At 46.6% G+C, this 24,726-nt stretch overlaps 1 protein-coding gene across 1 annotated transcript; it reads right to left on the bottom strand.

Annotated features, from left to right (window-relative positions):
• Nucleotides 1-4,759: 4,759 nt before the first annotated feature.
• Nucleotides 4,760-23,348, bottom strand: TNFAIP2 (TNF alpha induced protein 2). Its single transcript, XM_015287936.2, has 13 exons — nt 23,334-23,348; nt 21,954-22,088; nt 15,871-16,216; nt 13,129-13,753; nt 12,394-12,508; nt 10,988-11,113; nt 10,595-10,695; nt 10,410-10,508; nt 10,157-10,280; nt 8,741-8,863; nt 8,015-8,170; nt 7,195-7,316; nt 4,760-6,699 (listed from the first exon to the last, which is right to left on the bottom strand). Exons 1-13 carry the CDS (start codon nt 23,346-23,348, stop codon nt 6,558-6,560), a joined length of 2,229 nt encoding a protein of 742 aa, XP_015143422.2. The 3' UTR covers nt 4,760-6,557.
• Nucleotides 23,349-24,726: the final 1,378 nt, after the last annotated feature.

Below are 24,726 nucleotides of genomic sequence, written 5' to 3'. Positions count from 1 at the left end.
TGGGCTTGTTGGGGGAGTTGTCTGGAGAAATGAAACCCCAAACCCCAACAGCCCTGTGCAGCTCACTTCTTAGCTCCAAGACCAGCCAAACTGACCTCTGGGGGCTGATACCCAACCTTGGCCTTTCAGGCATACACCGATATATTTGTCCTTGTCTTACAAAAAGCTTCAGAAGTCAAGGGATTCAGGATTTTGGAAGTCCCAGATTCCAGTCCTGAATACAGGAAGTAGAGGCAAGACTGTAAAATTGTACCATGTTTTCTAGTTATTAAATTCACTTGTATGTTAAGTGAGAATTACATAACTGAAACACTGAGGTTCCTGAAGGCTCACAAGCCTGGAGAATAAAGAGGAGCTGGAAGAAACAGAGTGCATACATAATGTGACAAAGCTCCTACAGCACTGTGAACATGGACAGTCCCTGATGCCTTAATTGAAGGCAAAGTTAACAGCAGGAATGACCAGGACCCACAGTGGGACACACTGTGTGCGCTATGGCAGAATATGGAAAGAGGAAGGATGTCTCCCACTTCAACACGACCATCTATCAAATCCCAGATGCTGTGAGTTGGCCAAACAATACCCTGATGTAGCCTCTTTCCATGGAGGAAAAAGGGCTGAAGGACAAAAGGCTGGATATGGAGTGTCTGCAAGTGGGGGTACTGTGTATGTGTGTGATTCAAGGACTGTAGACTAAGAAATTACATACATATCTACCTCAAGTATTACTTCTACTCAAAACCTATAGATTTTATTGCCTCCATTTCTGACTTGAAAGCATCCCCATTACGGATTTTTTTAAGGCTGTATATAAAGGGATGTAAACAGATTGCAGAAATCTGCTGTGTGTTGATTTTCCTAATGCTAATTTGTCCATTAGTGTGGAAACACTGCTTGCATACTAATGAAAGCAGGAACTTGTTTTTCAAGTCAACCTTTATAGAAATGTATGCAAATAGGTGATTAGTGTCATTTTAGATAAGGAACTGAAGTTTGTGGTAGTGAGTTGCTCATGTGAAATAGTAGAAACTTATGCTGGAAAGAAGAACATCATACCTGGTCAGAAACAGTGAAATTTCATGCAGCATTAGTAGATTTGGACAGAAATTGGGTTGCAGAGAGATGGGCTTTATCGCTCGCCCACAGGGGCCATGGAGACTGAAGTTCAGAGGGAGGTAGAAGGAAGGTGGAGGCTTTATTTATTTATTTTTGTAAGTTGTGGTTTCTACCCAAGAAAAGTTGGCTTCAGACGTTGTTCTGGATGACGGATGAATCTTGTCTGTCTTTAAAAGCTGCTATTGATTTTTGTGCTGTACGTGCTGATCTGACAAAATGTTCCCCAAGTAAATGCAATCTGAGCTCCTCGAGAGAGGCTTCTGAGAGAAATCAAATCAAACAAAATTGGAACTTGGGCAGTCCATGCAATCCCCTGTAATACCTCAGTCTTTATGATATTATAATGGATCAGAAGGAGAGCCTGAGCTGGAAAGTTAAACAGAGACCAACAAAAGACTTTTGAGTGCAGCTACGTGCACGGTAGGTACTTGGAGGCTGCTCTCCCATCCTCACTGTCTGTATTGCTGCAGCTTTGTTTCTCTAGGGCACCTCCTATGTTTTCCTTACTGCGGTACAGGAAAGGTTATCTGGATTACTGCTTGTGCTAGGCAGGATTAACAGAGTTACCCAAAAGAGTAACTTTCGTTGTCTTTTCTTCTGTGAGGGAGTAGTAAGGCGTTGGCACAAGCTGCCCGGGGAGGTGGCGGAGTCACTGGTCTTAGAGGTGTTTGAGAGCCATGGAGATGTGGCACTGAGGGATGTGGTCAGTGGATGTATTGAGATGGGTAGAGACTAAAGGATCCTGAGGTCATTTCCAACATTTATGGTTCTGTGATTCCGTGTGATCTTTGAAAGCTGCTGAGGTCCCTCCAGGAGCAGGTCTAACCTACCCAGAGCGTTCAGCAGTTACCCTTGTTTGATTTTCCCCTATCTTTCTGCAACTCTTACGGGTCTCTTTGCTCCAGTGAAATCACAGCATCAGTCTGTGGGTCCTTTCCCTCTTGAATTACCCTGTAGTCCTTTGGAGGTGGAGTGGGTGCCCCTTACTGAGCATCCTGCAATGCTCCCAGAAAACTGCCTGCATTGGGTAGGACAGCCATGGCACTTTCATCTCCAGATGACATCCTCTTCACATCTGCCTCCTCACCAAGGGATGTTAAGGCCATGTGGTGCAGTAGTGCCTGCAGGAGCTCATCTCAAGCAGGGGAAGAGCAGGAACCTTCTGGGTTGAACGCTATGAAACACTCATGTCACTGCCCAAATGCTCAACAGAGTGAGTGGCAAACTGCAACCGATGTTTGTGGGTCTGGATAGCTCTGTGCAGGGTACCAAGGGGCAGCACATCTGGTTGGGGTTTGGACCAGGCCAAGGACAAGGGATATGCTGTGAAGGTGAGCGAAGATGATATTACCTACCACTGCTTCTTGTGGCCATGGTGTAGGGTAGAGGGGATGGTAGTAAAGCCGAAGACCAGAAACTTCATTAACTAGGACATTGCACTATTACCTTTGTCCCAACAGTTTATCTAATCTGTACTCTTGGTTGAGCATTGAGGCTGTGCTGCTCTTGCCAGTGGGGCTTAGGGGTTGGCCTCCAGCCTTTGGGACAGGGCTTGAGAGCTCTTGAAGTCTCCAGGACCAATATTGTTCTACCCGAGAGGTTATTATTGCCTCCTCCCTTTCAGAGTTCATCTCTCCCCATCACAGCTGTTCCAATGTTAGTGAATACTTTTGAGAGCTCAGCTCTTCTGCTAAACGATAATAATTAAGTTAATAAGGATAAGTTTTTCTCTTCTAGTCTGCTAGGAGAGTTATTGCAGTTCAAGAGCTCTGTCCTGTTTGGATGAAAATGACTTAGAGGAATGTGTTGCTATTTATCTTCCTCAACGATGGCCTTTCTGGGTGCTCAGTGTGCTCTGCTGGGTCCCATCTGCTGAATGTGGAGTTGAAGTGTAATGAGAACACAGCCCAAGGCCACAACTGGGTGCTGTTTGGAGGGGAGCTGGAGTGAACCTCTGAGAGTCATGGAGAGGTGAAAGAAGTAAATGGAAATCTCCAAGGGGACAAGACCCAGAGGAAAGATGAAAAATGGGTTTGCAGGGAAAGCTTCAGGCTGGTCAGTTCAAAAGGGATTTTTAAACTCAGTTCCCAGTGGAGAAAGCCCTGGGTAGCAAACTGAAATGGTGTCCATCAGTGAGAACATTCATTTCACAGTAGCATATTGCCTTAGGAAATGCAATTAGCCCTCCTCCAGCTAAGTGCACCCAGGCACCCTGATGTGCAGCTGCTGCAGTGCGTGCACTCTGATTTTCCTGCAGGTGAGATGTGCTGCTTTCCCAGCTGTGTGGATTTGCAGCTTTGCTAAAGGGGAAATCTGTGGTTGCTGCAGTGCTGAGTAATTCCTCAATCCCTTGATGTAAGTTGTCCTTGTATTCATGTGGCTACAGGAGAGCTGGTTTGTGTTTTTAAGGTATCAATGTGGGTGATGCAGCCATATCCTCTTTTAAGTCATGCAGGAAGGCAGCAATTACTCTCATGGATTTCAACCCGAAGTGTGGCAGTGCTGTGTGCAAGTGGTGTTTTGCTGGTGTCACACCCAGGCTACCAGCATCCAACCTGCTCCCCGGACCATAGAATCATAGAATATCCCAAGCTGGAAGGGACTCACAAGGATCACTGAGTCCAATTCCTGACTGATCTCCTTCCTCAGCCATGCTCATTCCTAGTTAATACTAGCAGAGCTAAATGCAAGTTGATTTTATTTGTATCACCTTGCTTCTTCTCTGCCTCTAAAGTGGGGTCAAAAGCAGTATCAACAGAAGCTGCATGATGAAATCCAGCCTCCCTGACCACAGACAGTTTTATTTAATTAGTTTGTAAGAGTGCTATTTGTCAGTATTCATCTACCAGTCATCAGAAGACATTTGTGCAAGCTCCTGCAAGTACCTGGCCATATGTAATATGCCACATGTGGATAAATGCCATTGTAAATGTTGAGTCATTCAGGAAGGTAAATGAATTGGCTTCCTGGGCTCTGATAGCCATGGCTTTTATAGCAGGATGAAGAGAATTGCACAATATGGTTCCATACAGCTTATAAAATTTGTATGAAAGCCATTTTGTCCTATCCATCCTAATTATGATGTTGTAAATAGATTCACTATTTTTCTCCAAGCATTAAGTTAGCTGGAATCATCTTTTCTCCTTTTTTTTTTTTTTTGAAGGCCAATGTAATCACTTACATGATGCTTTTCTCTAGGCCCTTAGCAGATCTCTAAATCAACATAATTATTTATAGCAATAACGTGACCTTTCACTTAACTGGGGAAGAAAATGTTGCACAATAGGTGACATTTGTCACGAGTGCTCAGTGCTGGTAGAAGTCATTTTAACATTTGACTAGAAATTGTATTTGGGGGAAGAGTTCAACTAATGTGAAGTAAGTGTTGAGCTTACATGTATGTATAAGGGAGTTTCTGTGAGTGTGAGTGAGGTTATAGGAGAGCCATGCACCTCCCTGGCTGCAGATAGAAACCTAAATGCTCTTTCACACAAAGTATAAATAGCAAGTGCTAAGAGAGCAGACCTGGGGCCAGCAGTGCCAGCTGGGGCCAAACTGCCTTCCCTACGTCTCTTGTGCTAACAGGAGCAGAAAACTGAGATGGAGGATCAGGGGTGCCAGAGCAGAAAGGAGAAGATGCATCTCAAATACAAATATTTTTATTATTTGGCATTGAGACTGGTAACACAACACATCAAGGCTGATCTTCTGGACACTGTTGTACTAGATGCCACAAACTCAGCACACAGAATCTTTAAGGCTGGAAAGACCACTATGACCATCTAGTCCATCTGTTGACTATCACTACCACACCCACCAAACTGAGCTCATAACTGTCACATCATATAGCAGTCCTGGCTCTAGAGAACAAGGACAGCAGGGATAGGGGAACAGTAAGCACTCTCCCTGCCTGGCAGCAGTGATGTCCACCAGGTAGGGCTGGGAGTAGTAAATGCATTGGCCTTTGGAATAGTAGGTGGGACTATATGTGGCAGCACAGCAAACAACAGCCGGAGACAGAATAAATGAGTCAGTTTCCTAGCATATTTGAATACTGTTTAAATATAAACATTGGAAATGAATATCTCTAACTGAGAAAAAAATAAAATTGGATGCAAAAATACACCAATAGTATACTGCATATGCATATAAATACACTGTATGGTCTGCAGAGTCATTATGTCTTCCTTCCGGACTGACTTTCTACAGGCTGACATGGAAGTTCAAATAAAGGAAAATTGAAGGGAAAGGTTTTCAACCAAACACGTTGTTTTGGCAAGGGATTCATTTCCCGGAGAAATGGGTTGTAAAAACAACGTACAGTTTCAAAACAGACTTATTTGTGTTTTCACATCTAATCTACCCTACAACATGAGGGGAGGAAGGGAGGAAATGGTGATGCAGATGGGGAGCTCAAGATATTTTAATGGTATTTGAGACCAGCTCCACCACCCATTCAAAGCCCATGATGTTAATAGGGTCAGGAGTCCTTTCCTCTAGAGGGAGGGCTTAAGCAATACCTACTGCACCTTACCTACGAGATTTATTGCAGTCCACAGTTCCAACCTAAGCCCTGTTAGTGGGGTGGGGATGTGCTGGAAGGAGTAACTGTAGGGGGGAAGAAGACTGCCAGGGGCCCAGGTGCTCCCACCTCACAGAGGTGAAGGAAGCACTACCCAGACTGCTTCTGTGAGGGTAGTCACGGCTCTTGGGGCTGATTTGGAAACCCCGAAGCCCCTGGACAACACTGTTCAAAGGGGCAGAGCATGCAGCTGGGGCCACCCCAAGCCACTGGGGGTGTCGCAGCATGGTGGGAGGCAGGAATCAGTCACAAGATGGTTGAGGGTGGAAGGGACCTCTGGGTTCATCTGATCCAACCTTCTGCTCAAGCAGGGACACCTACAGCAGGTGGTCCAGGATGATGTCCAGATGGCTTTTGACTATCTCTAAGGAGGGAGACTCCATAACGGGAGTTCCAGAATGCAAGAGCGTGTCTTATCCCAAATCTCCCACCAGTCTAATGCAGCTGTCTCTGAGTGGCTCAGAGGGCTACAGATGGAGAGCAAGCATGCTCTCGTGGGCCTTTTCCAAAATCTCTGCTTCATAGGAGGTGTCTGCTTGGTCTGGGGAATCAGTGACATGGCTTCACAGCACCCGGTGAGGTAGACAGTTCAGAGCACCAGGGCAGTGATGTGATGACATCAAGGAGACAGTGGAGGGAGCTGTGTCTGGTGCAAGGAGCATCCCTGGTCCTTTTGCAGGCACAGTCCTTCCACGGGCATCCCTTTCTCATGGCCAAGCTTGGTGAATGGTGCTTCCCACAGCAACACTGAGCACCAGACTGGCACAGAGTATTTTCCGTAGGAAAAGGCAGCAGTGCTGTGTCTTGCTGCACTGATGCAGGGGACAGTCCTGGCTTCACCCACACAGGGTGCATTGGCCTAGGACACGTTAATGCTGGAGAAGAGCGGGGTGCTGGGCGGCGTGGATGCTGTGCCATCTGCCAGGTAGCCCAGGATGCTTTTGAGTTCTCCGCGTGACAGATTAGCTTTGATGTGCAGGAATGCTTCCAAGTGTCTTTTGCTGCGGGAGAGAAATGGTCAGATGTCAGCTCCTCTGCACCAGCCTGTAGAGCTGGTCAGCCCCCAGGTGGTACCAGCATCGAGTGATCCTACACAGGACCCAGGACTGTAGGGGAGGTATGAGGAATCCCCAACGCAAAGGAGAAGATCAGGCATGTTTATATATTCCAAGTCATGGCCTTTCTTAATGGATTCCCTTTTTGTCCAATGGCAGTGGGTGGCCATGAACTGACTGCAGCCTTCACCTGCTCTGCCCTGGACAAGTTCAGATTTTTGTAAGTTTTGGTTATGGAATATCTAGGGAAAACACAGCTCAGGCTGCGTGCAGAGAGAGATACCCAGCTAACTGGGCACCATTTACCCTCTCAACTCTTTATCTGACAGAGGTCAGCACTGCTCAAGGTGTATGAGCTTCACCCATGCTAATATGTGGCTACTTCAAGGCTCAATTAAAATTCCACATGCGTATTTGCAAATCTCTTTCAGCTTCTCTTACCGGATATCTGGGTACGCCGTGGCGAGTGTTGCAACTTCAATTTTAATAGCGCCTGTATCTTGAAGCCGTATTATCTCAGCCAGTTTGGGGAGTACTGAATTCAGCCAGGTGGCTTTAGACCCCTGTGGAAAAGGAAGTGGTCAGACCCTGGCACAGCCCTTCCTCCCACTTCTCCAGGCACGACCAAACCCTTTTCCTGGCGCCTCAGATGAACCTGTGCTCTGGTTTCTAGCTGCTCGATACCCCAAGGTATACCCCAAGGGTGCTTGGCCTCCTGCCCACGCTGAGTGCTGCTTAGACTTGCTCCGTCTCCTCTCAAACATGGGTGGGGTGATAGAGATGGGGTTTGATTTGTATTTTCATTTTTTCTAGAGATGTGGAAGGATGGAGGTGACCTCAGAAGACGAAGAGGGAAGCTGTGGCCATGCAGAAACGCAGCAGTGAAAGCCAGAGCATCCTGGGAGAAGACCCTGCCAGAAGCCCCCTGACTGCCCTTGCCAGACCCAAATGCACAGGAGTAAAGGGAAATCAGGCTCCATGCAATTTGTACTGCAACCAGAGCAGTGTCATGTTTAGCTTAGCCTCCGGTCCCTACTGATATAAATCTGCAAAGGAAACAACTGTCTACAAGACAAAGGAGGCTGAAATCATTGCTCTCTGTCTGGGAAGTGCAGGCTGGCACTTGCAAAGCTCTTTCTGCCCAAGGTCTTTCCAGAAAGTTAAGCTGTGCTGGAAAGGTTAATGAGGGGCCACAAAAGGGGCTTTCTCCTGCTTCTCAGCATGCTCTACACTGACGTGGATGAGGTGAATGCTCACATACATTGCTGGTGCAGAAGGCTTCCAGGTCGGCAGCATTCTTGGAGATGCTTTGGGCCAGGTTTTGCTGCTGCGTTGGGCTTTTCATGCTGACCTTCTTCTTCAGCAGCCTCACGATGTAATCTTTCACCAAACGGACGTGGATCTTCTCAACGACGGGCTGTTGGGAAGGAGAGTGGGATCATCCATCTGTCATTTGCTTGGCACTGAGGGATGTGGTTAGTGGGTGAGGTGGGAATGGGCTGATAGATGGACTAGACGGTCTTAGTGGTCTTCTACAATTGTAGTGATTCCATGATGTGTGTGGATGAAGGACAAAGACACCTCAAGTGCTACAAAGTGTGTCCCTCCAAGTGTCTGCTGCTGCTCAAACATGAAGAGCCGTGCTGGCTGCCAACCTCCCTGCAACCTGCAACGGGACATCCTACATACCGAGAATGTCTTTGTACTTCAATTAATGAGGTGTGGGAATTTCCAAATGTTGCTTCCTTCTGGGAAGACTTCAATGCTTAGAAAACATCTCCAAGTGTTAGATAAGAGGTAGAGGTACTCCAGAGAAACAGGAACTCACCCGCCTCCTCCTGTTCCTCTCTCTAATACACAAAACTTCATAATTTCTTTTAATTACTAAGAAGACAAAGGCAGGAAATCAAAGATTTCATACGGTAGTGTTTCACATATACTCCTGCACCACTGAGCATGTGGTTGTGGCTATTTCTCTTTGACTTACGTGGTAAAATGGGTCCTTCAGGGTCCGTAACTCTGAAATATGATTGCTGGTCGTTTTAATGATCTCATTCATAATTTCATTGCTGCATTCCCACTTATTTTCTGTAAATTTCTTATAAATTGGCTGAAAAATAAAGGAACAACTACTTAGTTTCTATGCAAACACGTATTTACATTCGTATATGCATTACACCCTCTATAGTGACAGCAAGGTGGGCGGTCCTATTAGGGAAATGTGAAGATGACTCATAGGGACAAGGAAAGAGGAGCTGCATTAGGTTTCACAGAATCGTAGGAGTTGGAAGATCTCTGAAGATCATCGAGTCCAAGCCCCTCCTACAGCAGGTTCCCTACAGTAGGTTGCACAGGTAGGGGTCCAGATTGGTTTTGAGTATCTCCATAGGAGAAGAGACTCTGCAACCTCCTCTTCTTGGTTCCTCACAATAAAGGAGACCGAGAGATTGAGATTCTAGTATCAAGGATGCTTTTCTTATTTCCACATTGTTAACGTGTTGTCCACCCATTCTTATCTGAATAGAGAATTATGGCATCATCATCAGAGGAGAGCTGAGCTGTTATGTTTTCAATCACAAATTTTGTTGGCTGCAGTAAATTAACATTTATATTCATTAAAGGCTCTACCAGGTATCTTCCAAGAGATCCTGTAGAGAATGCAGGAGAGATTGTGGATGTCATTCCTGACTCCTCTGCCTTCCCCCCACAACATTTGTATAACTTTAAAAGCTTTTTATTGTTAGCAAAAAAGAGAAGAAGGAGAAAAGAAAAAAAGGAAATAAGGAAATGAAAGAACCGCAAATATCTTACAGGCCACCTTTATGGAGAAGCCAAAAGCTGTCATCACTTGTGATTGCTTCCCACAGCTTGCAGTGTAACCACACGCATGTTCAGACTCTCCCCCTAATGCACTTCTCTTGGATGCAGTCAGCACTTTGCACTTCCCCATGCACAGCCATGCCTACACACTTTGCCTGGGGTTTGAAGACATCAGCTCAGGTTTTCTGTCAGAACTGATGCTGAGAAGCAACCTTGCTAAGATCTCTTCTGAAGTGGGGTGTTTTTAGCAGGGAGTATCAGTGCTACTGGACTTTATTGGAGGTAGTCCAATTTTTTAGGTCATATTTTTTCCAATGCTCATTCTAGCCCCAGATTAACTACTGGAACTCACTGATGATGTGGTGCTGAGGGACATGGCTTAGTGGGCATGGTGAGGATGGGTTGGACTTGATGATCTCAGAGGTCTTTTCCAACCTTAATGGTTCTGTGATAATTTCTGTCAATGTCACCATGTTTGAGTCATGGATTTGGGAGGCCGATAGTGCAGTGCCCTCGTGCCACCACCACTGTCCCATCTGGTGGAACTAGTCTATGGGATGGCAAGCGTGGGCTGGGTGCATACCTTCAGCTGGGCAAAGAGCTGCTGAAGCAGGACATCCTCACTGCTGGTCTCAATGTCCCTAAGGATGCTAAGTATCCTCTCTTTGTTGTCATCCTTTTCTGCTATGTTCTTCTCTGTGTAGTCTCTGAAAGGAAATAAAAGGTCAGAATAACCTGTCCCCAAAGAGAGGTTCCCAAGCCTTCCTCTGCCTACTCTGGGGCGCCTTCCCTTTATCCCACTATTTCCCACCATTGTCAGTGGAAGGAACTCTTACCTAAAATTGCAGCAGTTGTTAATATTTGCAATCAGAACTGGCCTGTAGTGTATGTGCTTCCTGCCTCTCTCCTTGAAGTCTTCAAAAGCTTCCTTGTAGCTGGAGGGGAGATGGGAAGACAGGCAGATGAGTGATGGCACTGGGACACTTGGGAAGCACTGCTGCCCATTGAGGCCTTACCACACCTTTTCAGGAAGCCAGCCAGCTCTGTCGACAGTCGACATGACAGCTCCTCACCCAGCATGGCGTTGATGTCCCTGGCTCGCATCTGGCTGTTGTAGATACTCTAGCAAACAATGCAAAAAAAGAAGCATTGTAGGCGAAGAAAACACAAAGAACACCTGAGAAAGTGGGGAAGGAGGTTTTTTTCTCTCCTTTTTTTCTTTTTCTGGTGTGAAAAGGATTGTCCCAGCATCTGTCACACCAGTAGTATGGGTTGAGACTCTCTCACGCCACCCACTTGTGCTATGGCCCTACACATGCAACTTGGCCTTTTGTCTTCCTGCACTAACTACAGTTAGTCTCAGATCTTAAGTACAAACAAGATGATGTTATTTTTAAATACATATCTGTATTACCTGGATAACAATTATCGCTAGTAGTTCACTCTGAAAATGCCCATTGAGTTTCTCCGGTTCTTTGTCTTCTTTCCATCTTTGGGTTTCCTTTTCTAAGCATTTGGTCAGCACATTTTTGATGGTTGCCTTCACAGAACAAAGAACAGCATTTACCACAAAGCAGATATCACAGTTGCTGTCCTCTGCTAGGGTAGTTTTCTTTGCCCACCTACCCATTGGCTCGGCAGTTTTCATCTACCATGGCTGAGAAATAAAGGCTCTTTGTTATGAGACACTCCACCCACAACTTCCCAGCAGCAAGGACATCCTCTCACAACATTCCCCTCCTCAGTAAGGACTGAAATATTTCAGGGGAAGAATGGGAGGCCCTGGCACTGCTGCCCAGAGAGCTGTGAATGCCCCATCCCCAGAGGCACTCAAAGCCAGGCTGGATGGGGCCCTGGGCAGCCAGATCTGCTGGAGGACAACCAGCCCACGGCAGGGGGTTGGAGCTGGATGGGCTTTAAGGTCCTTTCCAACCTAAGCTGTTCTATGATTCTATGAAGATCAGGACCCACCACCCCAATATGTCAGCACTGGGTAGGAAGGACACAGGCAAGCATAGGTGCTGAAACCCCAGTTCCCTGAGAGATGTGCTACATGTAACCTGTAATACTCAGTGCCACCCACTGAGCTCATTTTGCAATCCTTTATCATAAGCACTCCTGACGTCTTACCAACCCTGGAGTGAATCAAAATGTCCCAGGTTTCCCCTGCTCTGATCCTTCCTGTGTGCAGCACAGCTGCTGTGCAATAGCTGGCACACACCTCTGCTCACTGCCCCATTTGTGCACGTCACAGCCCATCCATTGTGGACTGCAGCAAAACCTGTAACTTCTCATTTTCCAGAAACTCCAGCACAAAGTGCCAAAAGCACTAAGCTATGGGAGGGATGTGAAAGTTGCTCTTTGTGTCCACTAAGGAGAGAGCAATCCAAAAATCGGAGCAGCTGTTGTTTCCTGCAGACCACATGATTCTCTATCAAGGAGGCAGATTTTCTCAGACTGGACCTGTGTGCTTTGTGTTCACCCAAGTTCTGGCACTGCTGCAGAAGCCAGAAATAGGGCTGGGAGGATCACCTGCAAGTGAGACTGTAGGCTCCTCCCTATGATGATTTAGCAGACAACTGGAAAGTTACCAGCAAAGCCCTGTCGTTGAACTTCTTCCCACCAGTTTTACAAGTACAGAGCAGTAATTTTTGGCCAGCTCCCAGGGCAGAGGGATGGGCAAACCAGGAGGTAGTGGGAAGTTTACTCTTAAAGTCCCATCCAGAAGCAGGGGAGGGCTGGGAAGTGGGTACTCAGGATAAGTCAGAGCTCCTCCGAGGAGCACAGCATGGGATGAGAAGGAAACGAGCAGATTCTCACCTCTTCACTCTCAAGGTATTTCTTTTCGAGCTCTTTGCTCAGACTTAAAGGCAAAAGGCTTCCAAGCTCAAGTTTTTCCAGCTCCTCTGCTAAAACACGATCTTTTCTCATATCTCTGGAATGAAACAGCCAAACAATCACATTTTCCAAGACCAGCATAATTCAAGGCAGCTGTGGATGCAAATTGCTAACACTCCTTGAGGATACCAGTGAGAAACCAGATGTAAATGCATCCTGTCCTTAGCATAGGCCACTGCCCTTTGTTAGGAATAGGGTCCCCTGAGCAACAGTACAAATGAGTCCGGGGATACAACCTCTCTCCATCCATACAGCAAGCTATCTAATGAAAGAATTACTCTGGGTAATCCCTGGGCAACATCCTCCATGCCCGGGATGCTCAGGTTTTCCCATTTACTGACTGCCTTCTTCTCCAGTAGGCTATAGGCTGAAGTTCCCAGATTTTCCAAGAATGAGATGAGGGCCACAAGCGAAGCCCTATAGATCTGTGTGGACATCCACTGCCTGTGTGGTGTAGTGACAATTGGTTACAGCCTAGCAGCCCTGAAGATGTGCCTTCAGGTTATCCTTCTAGCACAGTATCACTGACTCCAAAACCTAACCATGGGTTGGACTGCATCAAAGCAATACCAATCCGTGAATCAAGCAGACGTCTGGTTTGGCAGCCAGGGAACCTCTTGGTCACCAGTACAAAATGTGTGTGAAAGCATCACTTACTTTGGGTAAATGTTGTGCACCCAAGAGAGGAGAAGGTAGACATCCTTGTCATCCAGCTGAGACTCAGCAGCTTTCTTCGCTAGAGAGGCAAAATGGTGGTGATAGAGCTCTGCATATGTGCGGAACACATCAAACTCAGGGGGATAAAGCTGTTTAATGTACTGTGCAACTACCATCAAATCTTCTTTCATTGTCTTCCCCATGTGCAGGAGGTTCTGGCCAACTTCAGAGAGGTTCTCAGTTCTAGGAGTATGACTTGTGTCCTTCATTCGAGTATCTACCGACTCCTTTACTGTGGCCGTCCAAAGAGCTTTCCATTTCCTAGGTCTAAATTGCATGTTTTGTTCAGGCAGATTTTCTGACGTGCAGTTCTGGTCTTCTTTCTCCTGTTCTTTCAATGCATCTACGGCCTGCTGCAGCAGTTCTGGGTTTGTTCTTGCTAGAAGCACAGAGTCTTTCAAGACACTGAAGACTTTGTGTTTCAGGACTTCGCAGATGGACTCGATGTCCTGCTGGGTGACGGTCAGTCCTTCCTCGCTTTTGCCAGACACCTTCTCCAGGGCAATCAGATGCTGAACAGCATCACAGAGCTTCTGCTTTTCAAGGAGATCTATGACTTGTTTGACTGAGGAGAAAAGAACAGGCTTTCTTTACCCAACAGCAAAAATCTTCATTCCTGTTTTGTATAAAAACCATGGCTTTCGAATACCATCTTTAAAATGTTTCCATTTCTACAATGCTAAGTCTTGGGCTCCCTTACCACACAGAAATTCCTTCCTTATTTAAAGATCAGGTTATTCCTAGTCTCCTGCTGAGTGGCATGATGCTAATCTGAATGCTCTGTTACATATCAGCAGATGTTCATGTGCTACCCATGATTTTTTTCCAAAATTTAGAATTGTGATTTTGTTGTTGTTTCTTGTTTGCTTGGGTTGCCATGCAAGGGTCTCTTAACTGTTTTTATAGCCCTGAGGATACACCGTGAGTTTCCCAAGAAAGAAAAAGAATCAGGGAGCAAAAACTGATTATATATAAGTATGTAACTGCTCCTCTGACAGGAGCTGAAGCAGAGGAATAGGAACAAGGCAACATGTCCTGGCACTAGAGCTGCCATTTGCATCTCAGTCAAAAAGCCCATCAGAATGGTGTGTTTCCCTGCACAATGTGGTTATTTGGCTCAAAGATTGGCCATGCAGACCAAGGGACTACTGGGGCCTGGGGAGCAAAGCAAGGAAATCAGAGTAAAGGAGCTAAAATGTCTGCCATGTGGATGCCCAGTCTGGAAAGTCAAGTCAAATTCCTGTGGGCTTTCTAAGAGTAATTTTGGCACAGAAGTCAGCTTTATGGGGCTATAAATAGCTGATTAGTGCTGATAAACTCTGCAGTGTGGTGCTGACGTTGTGAGCACTGTTTAAAAATCAGCCTTATCTTTTTTTAGGTATTATATCTGTGATATTGGGGCAAAAAAAAAAAAAAAGTGAATATTCAGCATCATCTTGAAGACAGTCGGGTGGGAACAAAATGTGAATTATCAAACCTAACTCTCATTAAAATTTGCTAAACATAATAAAACAAACAGCAAGACAGCATAACTGCATAGAACAGGAAAAGATGCAAAGCTTTCTGAGGGTGGCATCAATGTTGGGGATTAAATAAAAGGCAGCCCCTGAATCTGAGTAAATACTTTACCCCACTGCTACCCAATAGCACACAGCAGTCTAAAGGGATATGAGAGGAATAAATCTATCAAAACAACCTGATAACATCTGAAACTGCTGGAGAGCGAGTCTGAATAACATACGATTTTCCCAAAATGATGAAAGAAATCACACTTTCGTATCAAGTCCAGAGCTGCCAAAGTGAAGAGGATATTTTGCTTAAGCAGGAGGTAATCTTCAGAAAGAATAAGCTGAGGGAGAGGTCCATCCAATTCTTCCCCATTACCTCAAGCAGGAAGCGAGGCTTTAGAAAAAATATAGATGGAAAGATGTAGTTAAATAGGAAGTGCCAAAGGAAATACCATGTGGGTTTTCCAGAAATAGGCTGGATGACACATTTAGCAGGCGAGATAAATCCAGTTAAGCTATCCTGTCTGAACTGCCACCAGTTGCTTGGTATGGTGCAATCTGGGAAATTATGAAACTGGAAAAGTTAGATCCCAAAATAAGTTCTCTTAGATATACAAGGTTTTTATACTGAAAACTCTGGGTGGAGAAAGCTTACGTTATTCGTGAACCTCATCTCACTTAATGTTCTCCTTAGTGACTCTACACAAAAGCTGGGAGTGCCCAATTGACATCTGCTGATTACACAAAGGCATTATCGAAACCGAGGGCTGGGTGCACGATACAGGAACAGAGGGATTACTTCTATAGGCAATGGGCAGAAACTCAATAGCAAGAAGTATAAGGCACAAATCTAATAGAACAAAAGTTACTTAGCAACAAATAGGATTTTCTGCTGCAAGCTGGATGTGCATCAGCCTGAAATAAAGGAGGAAGAGAGATGTCTGGAGACTTAATAAATTGCTGCTGTGGGATGATAGTAAAAATGCCAGACTTGATCTCAGGATGTATCCGGTGTGGGATTTCCTGTAAAACAGGAAAACGGTAATGTATTGTTCCAGGTATTAGTGGTAACTCAGCTGGAGTAATTTCTGCAGATATAACTGATTTATCTCAAAAGAAGGCATTGGAAATGGGGCAGTGCAGAGGTGGGCTGAGGAGCGGGCTGAGCACTTACTGCTGGGCGGCTTGGCCTTCCTCATTTTCTTCAGTGCAGTGGTAAGTATCCCCTTTATTCCTTTCTTCCCCTTCTCTGGACTCTCCCCAGCGGAGGCACAGCTCCCATTGCTGGTGATGGAAGATGCCCGCGAGGTCCTGCAGGCTGCCTCCGGCCTTTCACTCATTTTCTCCTGGTCCTTGGACCAGATCTCGTCTCCAGAAGGACAGGCAGGGATGTGCTCAGCCACCGAGGCCAAAGGGTTTTCCAGCTGCCCGTTTACATCACTGCAACCTGCTGTTCCATTGCGTATTCCAATGGGACCACTTTGGAAAAAAGGTAACATTTTCATCATTTTCCTCCTAGCCTGTAAATTTCAGAAAGAAAAAAACCACAAAGCAGTCAGGTTGTAACAGTTTGCATAAAAACTACCCCAGCACAATATACTCCCATCAAAAGAAAAGCACTTCTGTAACAAGCCCTCCCTATAGAGAATCATAGAACGACTTGGGTTGAAGGGACCTCACGATCGTGAAGCTCCAACCTCCGTATCAAAGGCAGGGCTGCCATTCTCCATATCTAATACCAGACCAGGCTGCCCAGGGCCCCATCCGACCTGGCTTTGAGCACCTCCAGGGACGGGGCATCCACAGCCTCTCTGGGCAGCCTGTTCCAGCACCTCCCCACTCTCTTGGTGAAGAACTTCCCCCCAGTATCCAACCTTAATCCTCCCTCCTTCAACTTAAAACCATTTCCCCTTGTCTTGCCACTGTCTACCCTTGTAAAGAGTTAAGCTGTGTGCTAGGGTGGGACAAGCGTCCTGCTGCTGTTCAAAGCAACTTACATACCCCTTGCCTTCATACGGCATCAGGACTGATTCCTGGGAACTGTTTTTGCTGCTCCCTGCTCACCCAGCTGCCTATCAGCTTGCGAAAACACCCACAGAGCTACTTGCACATCTTGAAACACGGAGTTGCAGCATGAGCCATGGTTTATGCAGAAAGAAATCACGGGTGGGGTGGCTTTCTCATCACCCCATTAGGGACTAAGGAACCTGGGCTCAGCAAAGCTGCTGGCAGCCAGCAGGGTGGCTGCAAGGCAGAGCGGTCCCCTCCTGGCTCAGGGGATGCAGGAACATGGCAGCAGGATTGGGGTGGCTGACATTCTCCTGTCACAGTCCCACTCCACCACCAACATCCTGTATGCTCCTGCACTACAAATTATTAACAGCAGACGTATTTGTTATCATAATCTTTTAGAATATATGGTTATACTTAATGAATTTCATAGAAGTAGTCCTTGTTCCAACACTTTTTCTAAGTGACCTTCTATAATTCTGTATGAAGAACTCTCAGGCACATTTTGGCTTACATTAGCCATGTAAGAGCAAAGGAATTAAACTGTAAATAAAGGTCAAATTTGGCTTCAGTCACGGGGCAATCTTCAGATACCCTTGCAAGTTTATGCTGCTGGTATGTATTATGCTGATATGAACTATGATACTCATTTCTGGGCAAATCGGTTGGAAGTATGTGGCTTTTTTGTTTTAATTGCAATTCCTCCTTTGTCCCCCCACAGGTTGGAGACCTTTGAAGCACCACATCAGAGCATGTACTGCTGAAATGCTTTTCTTCTCCCTGCTTTGCTGCTTCGTCACTTTCAGAGTCTGTAGAGCTTCCAAAGCAAGGCAGTATGAAGCTGAGAGCTCCTTTGGGAAGCAGAGGAAAGAATCCCAGCATGCAGCTGGCTGGCTTTCCACTGGGCGCGTGCCCAGTGACCTTGGATGCAGCACAATGCAACCCTGAGCTGCTGCATGGCTGGGGACACCAGGTCCCTGCAGCCATGCACCCATCACTTCCCTGTGGGAGATCCTGGGGGAGGAAGGGAGAAAGAGTTGCTGTGCTGCACTGGGGCTATTCCACTCATGGTGTTCCATTAGAATAAGGAAAAAAAAAAAAAGCAGGAAAAAGGCTTTTTTTTTTTTTCCCTTTTTTTCTTTTTTTTTTTTAATTCCAGTAGGAAAAATCTAATGGTAACAAGTAGGGACATTTCTAATTGTTGTTGCTAGCCCACATTTCTCAATACTATGCTGGAGCTGGACTCAATGATCTTTAAAGGTCCCTTCCAACTCAAACAACTCTACGATTCCATGATTTAAATTCATTCTGCCAAATTCCATCCTTCCTGTTTGTGCAAGCACAGAAGTCAACTGATCCTTCTCCTCTCAAACAAAGCATTTTTTGTTTGTTTCTAAAAAGATAAGCCACTTCTGCCCTCCATATAGCCAAAGGTGATTTCAGGTAGCAGTCACTTCTGCCTTTTGTTTCAAGGAACAGCGATAAGAAAAAAAGGACTTCAGAATGGTTTTGCAGCTTCTTCAATAGGAAGAGGAATAAATATAATTTATCTTGAGAAATGCTGAAATAAGAATGTGTATGAAAGAGTCTGGGTGTGTTTTTTCAGCTTGAACTAATAAAAGCCAAGGTAGCTAGGTAACTGAGGAAGGCTGTAAATGCAATAGCACTTACACTTGACCAGATAGAGCGCTCACCCAGACTTTGTCAGTTTGGCACTTCTGCTTTGCATTTCTCTGTGCCTCTCCAGCAGCACTGCAATAAGATGAGAAGGAACGGCCTCAAGCTGCACCAGGGGAAGTTCAGGTTGAATAGTAGGAAATATTTCTTCCCAGAAGGAGTGGCAAGGCACTGGCACAGGCTGCCCAGGGGGGTGGTAGAGTCACGGTCCCTGGAGGCGTTCAAGAAGTGGGGAGATGTGGCACTGAGGGACGTGGTCAGTGGGCAGTATTGATGGTAGATGGACAGTTGGACTACATCTTAGAGGTCTTTTCCAACCTTAATGATTCTGTGATTCTACAGTCCTCCACTCTTGGCTGCCGTGGCAGAGCAGACACACTGCAGGCTCAGCCGAGGCTATAAGGAGTCAGCCGAGGAGTGCATATTCCTCCCTCCTCACAGAGAGGTCGGAAGTACAGCCGGTTCCTAATCACTTCAGTAGTCATTTCCCAAGTGATCTGTCATTTTCCAAAGCAAGCAAAGAGTTCATAATTGAGTTTTTGGAAATTTAATGGTTTATGATCACGTCTCTACATTGATCCCAAGTCATCATTACTGTAAATTTTCTAATTAATAATAATTTTTACTATCATCATCATCTTCACTATTGTTACGTGGCATGAGTCTCCAGCACAATACATTCAGTGTTGTGGTTTCTACCCAGAAGAGCTGCACAACCCCCACAGCATCCTCTGCTATCCCACACTGAGGGCTCGTGCCGGTGAGATGATGGTAGTGCTGACTGCTGGCATGGCTGGGCTGGGCCCAGCTGGGTGCTGAGCCACCGCCTCCATACATTCATAGAATCATTTGGGTTGGAAGGGTCCCTTAGGGGTTATCTAGTCCAACTCCCCCGCAATGAATGGGGACACCTACAGCTCCATCAGGTGCTCAGAGCCTTTACAGAAGCTCTGCGTTTAGGATGAGCTCATTGATGAGGGGTGGCTTGTCGCATGCTGGCAAAGACCTACTAATTAACTCTGTTCTGAATTTTTTCTTTGACTGCCTTTTTCTGAGCTGCTGCCAATGTAACAGGCATTTATTTGGACTTGCTGTCCTTTCCAGCCTCCTGATGACATTCTTGTCTGGTTTTACTGGAAAGCCCCTCTCTCCCACAGAAGTTATTCAGCAAAGTTTGTTCCCTGTATTTCCATCAGCTATTCCTTCTGCCCCTTCTCCCCATGGAAGCGGGATCACAACAGCCTACACGAGACCATTGCAGTGGATCAGATCATTATTCAGACCATGCAGCAACACCTAAGAAAGCTGCCAAGAAACCAAAGCAAAGAGCCTACTGAGTCATCAGTTCCAATCTTTGCAAACTGAGAAGCCATCTTAAGAAGCATTTTTCTTTTTCCTACCAATTTTTGTTGTCTGGATTGGTACTGAACAAATACACTGTGAAGCTGAGAGGTTCTGCCCCACCACTTGGTTCTGCCTGAGAGATGCAATCCATAGATGAACCAGGACACCGGTACCCCTGGGGGTAGCAGTGATGAGGGACCTAAGGAAGGAGGAGAATGGCCCCAAGCATCTCATCTGGCATGAGGTGCTTTAAATTGCCTTTAAACTATCTCCTATCCAAGCAACAACACACAGAGAGCCGCACAATGCCTCTGTCATTCTTAAATGAGGGTTTGGGTTCCCTGATGTACTGCAGCACAATTGCAAACAGTCCTGCAACCCAGTGTAGGGAGTTAAAAAATTTCAAGCAGCAAAAGAGAAGATAAAATGTATACACATATATTGGCACTGGGGAAATAAGAAAGGGAAAATGCAGTGTCATTGGCTCTTTTCACTTCTTGCCTTGGAAGCAGGCAGTATCGTTTTAAACTGCTGCTGCTGAAAGGCAAACCAGATGTTGCTCTCCAGGATTTTGTTTTCCTATTGCTATTCCTGAAGACAAATCCTGCTCTCAGGCTTAGAGCTTGCCAGGTTTGCTGGTAGGGACAAACAGACCAAGACACAGGAATTCCAGTGACCATTCCAGAGCTCCTGGAGCAACCTCTCTTACCATCATTTTCAGACTCTTTGGCTTTCCAGGCTTCCTTTTATAGAAAGAGCACTGAAGCTTCGGCAAACTCAAACCATTTCTCCAAAGCTCTCTGTTCCCATTTCATCATCTCCATCAGAAGTGGTAAGCCCCAAAGCCCCACAGTGGGAGCAGGCAGCTGGAGATTTTGAAAAACCACTGTTTCTTCACATTTTTGGCTCTGAAAGTGGGTGCGGTGGCAAGGAACCACGGCTTCTAGATCAGCTCCAGCCACAGAAAGCCACATCCTTAAATTGTAGCAGCCTCAGGAAGAGGTCCTACACTGAGACACATGAGGATCCTAACCCCGAACCAGCCTTCACCTGGGGCTGAGAAGCTGACGCAATGGATGTGGGGTGGTCGCCCAGGGAATTTCAGGCAGGTTCCTCAGTGCGCTGGGGAAAGGTGGGTGCTACGCGCAGTGGCACTTTTCTGGCTCACACTTCATAGAACCATAGAATGGCTTGTGTTGGATAGGATGTTAAAGACCATCCACTCCCAACCCTCTGGCATGGGCAGGACACCACCCAGCAGCTCAGGTTGCCCAGGGCCCCATCCAACCTCGCCTTGAGCACCTCCAGGGATGGGGAACACATAGCTTTTCTGGGCAGCAGTGCCAGGGCCTCACCACCTTCTGCATAGAGAATTTCCTCCAGAGATCTAACCTAAATCTCCCGTGTTTTACTTTGAAATCATTCTCCCCTGTCCTATCGGTATATGCCCATATAAAAAGTTGGTCTCTCCCCCGTTTATAAGCTCTCTTTAAGTACTGGAAGGTTACAGTTTCGTCTCCTGCACAGTTACAAAGCCGTGAGCATGGCAGTGCAGAAGTTTGTCAGCTCAGCACCGTGACCCTGGGCATGACAGCTGCCTGGGACAGCACACTGTCCAGACACTGAAACTGGGCATTTTAGCACAGTTGTTTTGAATCATAAACCCATTATTTTCCTGGAATCTGGGAGGAAACCACTTCCTTTTGAAAGAAACAAATGCAGGAGGGGGTGGGAAGTGCCACACTGAATCTGGATCCTGGTGCGTGACAGAGTTTGAGGGTGCTTTGGTGCCCAAGATCTATGTTTTGGTGAGTGTGTTAACAAGAGCCGCTGCTTACTGCCTGTACCAATGCCCTGACACCTATGCAGTGTGCAACAGCAATCAGACACAACTGTCATGATGCTATTGCCAGACATGCAGCCGTGTGGTCCCCAGCCCTGGGATGCATCTGGAGCCATCGCCCTTCTGGCTGCTGCTGGAACAGCTGTCTGCTCTATCCTCTATTCCGGTCGTAACAAAATAGGGCCACTCGGCCGGGGAGCCCCCCTTGAGCGCTTTCCACTTCACTCCTCTGTCCCGAGCGCAACCAAGAGCCGTGTGCCCAACAGCCCGGCAATCAGGGAGGCAGGAAAGCTGTGGGTCCCGCGATGGGGAGGGAGGGAGCCCCGAGCTGCGGCGAAAGGATGGACAGACAATAGGACAGACAGTCGCACAGACGGACTTACCGTGCGGCGGCTCCCGGCAGCGGCGCTGGCTGCGGAGTAGCGGAACAGCACGGCTATAAGGGGACGGCACGGAGGCGGAGACCCGACCTCACAGGGCGCTCGCTGCTTGGGAAACTCCGCCTGCGCCGCTTCAGCCTAAAGGGAAGGGAGAAATCCCCTTGGATGGGGTGAGAAGTTCCAGTGGGAGGACCGGGCTAGTTCGGGAAAGTGTTGGTAGCGTGTGCCCCAGCATCCCGATGGAGTGGTGAATGGGGCACGGGGGTTGTGTCTATGATAACTGCACGGCAATACCCTTAAGTTGTGCCAGGGAGGTTCAGGTGGGATATAAAGAAAAATCTCTTCTCCGAAAGAGTGGTGAGGCGTTGGTACAGACTGTCCAGGGAGGTGGTGGAGTCACTGTCCTTGGAGGTGCTCAAGAACTGTGGAGATGTGGCACTGAGGGATGTGGTCAGTGGGCATGGTGGTGACAGGCTGGGGGTTGGACTGGGTGAACTTAGTGGTCTTTTCCAGCCTTAATGATTCTTTGATTCTAAGGGAGAGCTGGGATGAAGCAGCTGCTCCACAGGTGGAAAATCAAATGTGCTGCTCTTGCAATGCCTGACATTGCTGCTGGATTACTGAAGGAACTTCTCTCTCCTCCTGGGAAGCAGGCAGCAGGACCAGCATCTGGTGGTTGTGCCTGAGATGATTTCTGCTTTATATTTGATAGCTGTGGTCTAATCAAAATGTCAAAAATGAAACAGAGACTAAAAGCTTAGTGCAAACCAGGAGCCTGTATTGTGCTGCTGGTGTCCTCCCCTTGGTGTGCCTGGCTGCTGCTATGCACACTCAGCACTATGTGGTGGCCTGGCTATGGTGGGCAATGGAAACCCCCAAGGCAGACGTAGTCTGGGGCTGAACTTTGTACTGGAAGGAAGCTCTGGGCTGAGTGGGCATGGTGTTGGAGAGCAGCTCCTTCTGCTCAGTGCCAATTGGGTGTCTTGCTCCCTGGGGCTGCTGCTTTCATCTCTGGGAGTGTCTGCACAAAAGGACCATAGGAAAATGGAAAAAAAAAAAAACACAAAAAAACAACAATTCACCTCCACAATATCAGCCACAGAGGAAGTGGGAGGGCTGCCCCAGTTGACAAACCTATGATCTCCAGTCACTGGGAAACACTGATTCATCTCAGGTCAGACTGAGGGTTGCACTGGGCAGAGGGCTCCCCCTGGAACTCCTGAGGTTGGGTCCCCTGCTTGGCAATCAGTGTCATTGCCATGGGACCAAAACGCAGGGTGCCGTGTCAGCCTAAAAATCATTGGGAAGATGGAATGGTGCAAGGTTTGCTGTCTGCAGGCAGAGGATGCTCTTCTGAATGTCATCCTTCAGGTGCACATTTACCCGAAACAGATCCATCTCTGCACTTAATCTCTTGCTGATCCACAGAATCGTTGCACTGCTTGTCTGTGTATCTGATTTCCCAGACAGGCATCTTGTGGTGACATGTGTGATATTTAGAGGCTAACCAAGCTACACATATTCTAGCACTGCATGGGGATTTTTCCATGTTCTGTAACTACTCAGAATACAATGCATAGGGCTACCCTATGACATTGGTATTCTACCCTTCATAGAATCATAGAATGGCCTGGGTTGAAAAGGACCACAATCATCATTGAGTTTGAACCCTCCTGCTATGTGCAGGGTCGCCAACCACCAGACCAGGCCGCCCAGAGCCACATCCAGCCTGGCCTTGAAATTCTTGATAACCCTTGATATTCTGGGTTTATAGTTTATGCTGTCCAAGAAGTTATCTCCAGTTTGTGGTTTTCCTGATATGAATTACATATTTCTCAGCTGCACTTTTCTTTTAGAAAGAAGAGCTGCTTCAGAGATTTGTAACTTAGTTTTGAAGATGCTTCCTCAAATTTGAACAGTGAACTCACGTGGGATCGTTCACCTTTTCTGCGTTGAGCGTTGAAGCCCTTTTCACTAGCAGTTCTAAGCCCCAAATTTAGATAGGGAAGAGCCTACAAAAGGGATGCATCTCTGCCAAGAAAATAAATAATAATTTAAAAAATGGTTAACTTCTTGCCCTAGAGAGTGAATGATTACTTTTGTCCATGAAAAAAAGAAGAGAATCAAACAAAAACTGTTGATAAGGACATTATTTTGATGGGAAGTTTGAATTTCCTCTTTGAGTGTGCTGGGGAAGCTGCTACCCTTCTCTGCCAGCTAAACGTGTGTTGAGATACAGATCATTGTGATGGTAAAGGTTTCCTTCCTGGAACCTACTAATTCAACTTGATTATTCATTGAATGGAATTCAAGATTTTGTTTGAGCTTAGTTTAATTACCTTTATTAGCAGCAAGGGGAACTATTAATTACCCTGTGGGATTTTCCACCAGCTAAACTAATTCATCCTAAGTAAATCCAGCTGTGCATACGTCAATATTAGGGCATTAGCAGGTCTGGGTGCAGGTGGCTGGCAGTAACTCTGAAGGAGAGCAGATATCCAGGTATTACCTTGTCACCCTCCTCTTGGAATGTGGGGACTGGCTATGGAACTGGTAGGGCACCCAGCCTGGGTAGAGCTAGCCCAAGTGGTGCTTGAGAGAGTCAGAAATGCTTCTGCTACTTCTGTTCAGTCTGGGCTATTTTGATAGAAGAAAGGCATGCACAAACATGCTCACTAAATTGTGGGATGAAAAGCCAACAGGTCACACTGGGAGTGTCTATCTAGCATTGTCCAGGAGTTCATATGGCTTGGGGTAAGCACCAGAGCTGAGAGTT

The sequence above is a fragment of the Gallus gallus genome, chromosome 5 (genome assembly GCF_016699485.2).
Source record: "Gallus gallus isolate bGalGal1 chromosome 5, bGalGal1.mat.broiler.GRCg7b, whole genome shotgun sequence".
Lineage (NCBI taxonomy): Eukaryota > Metazoa > Chordata > Aves > Galliformes > Phasianidae > Gallus > Gallus gallus.
This window is presented reverse-complemented; position numbering and strand designations above follow the sequence as displayed.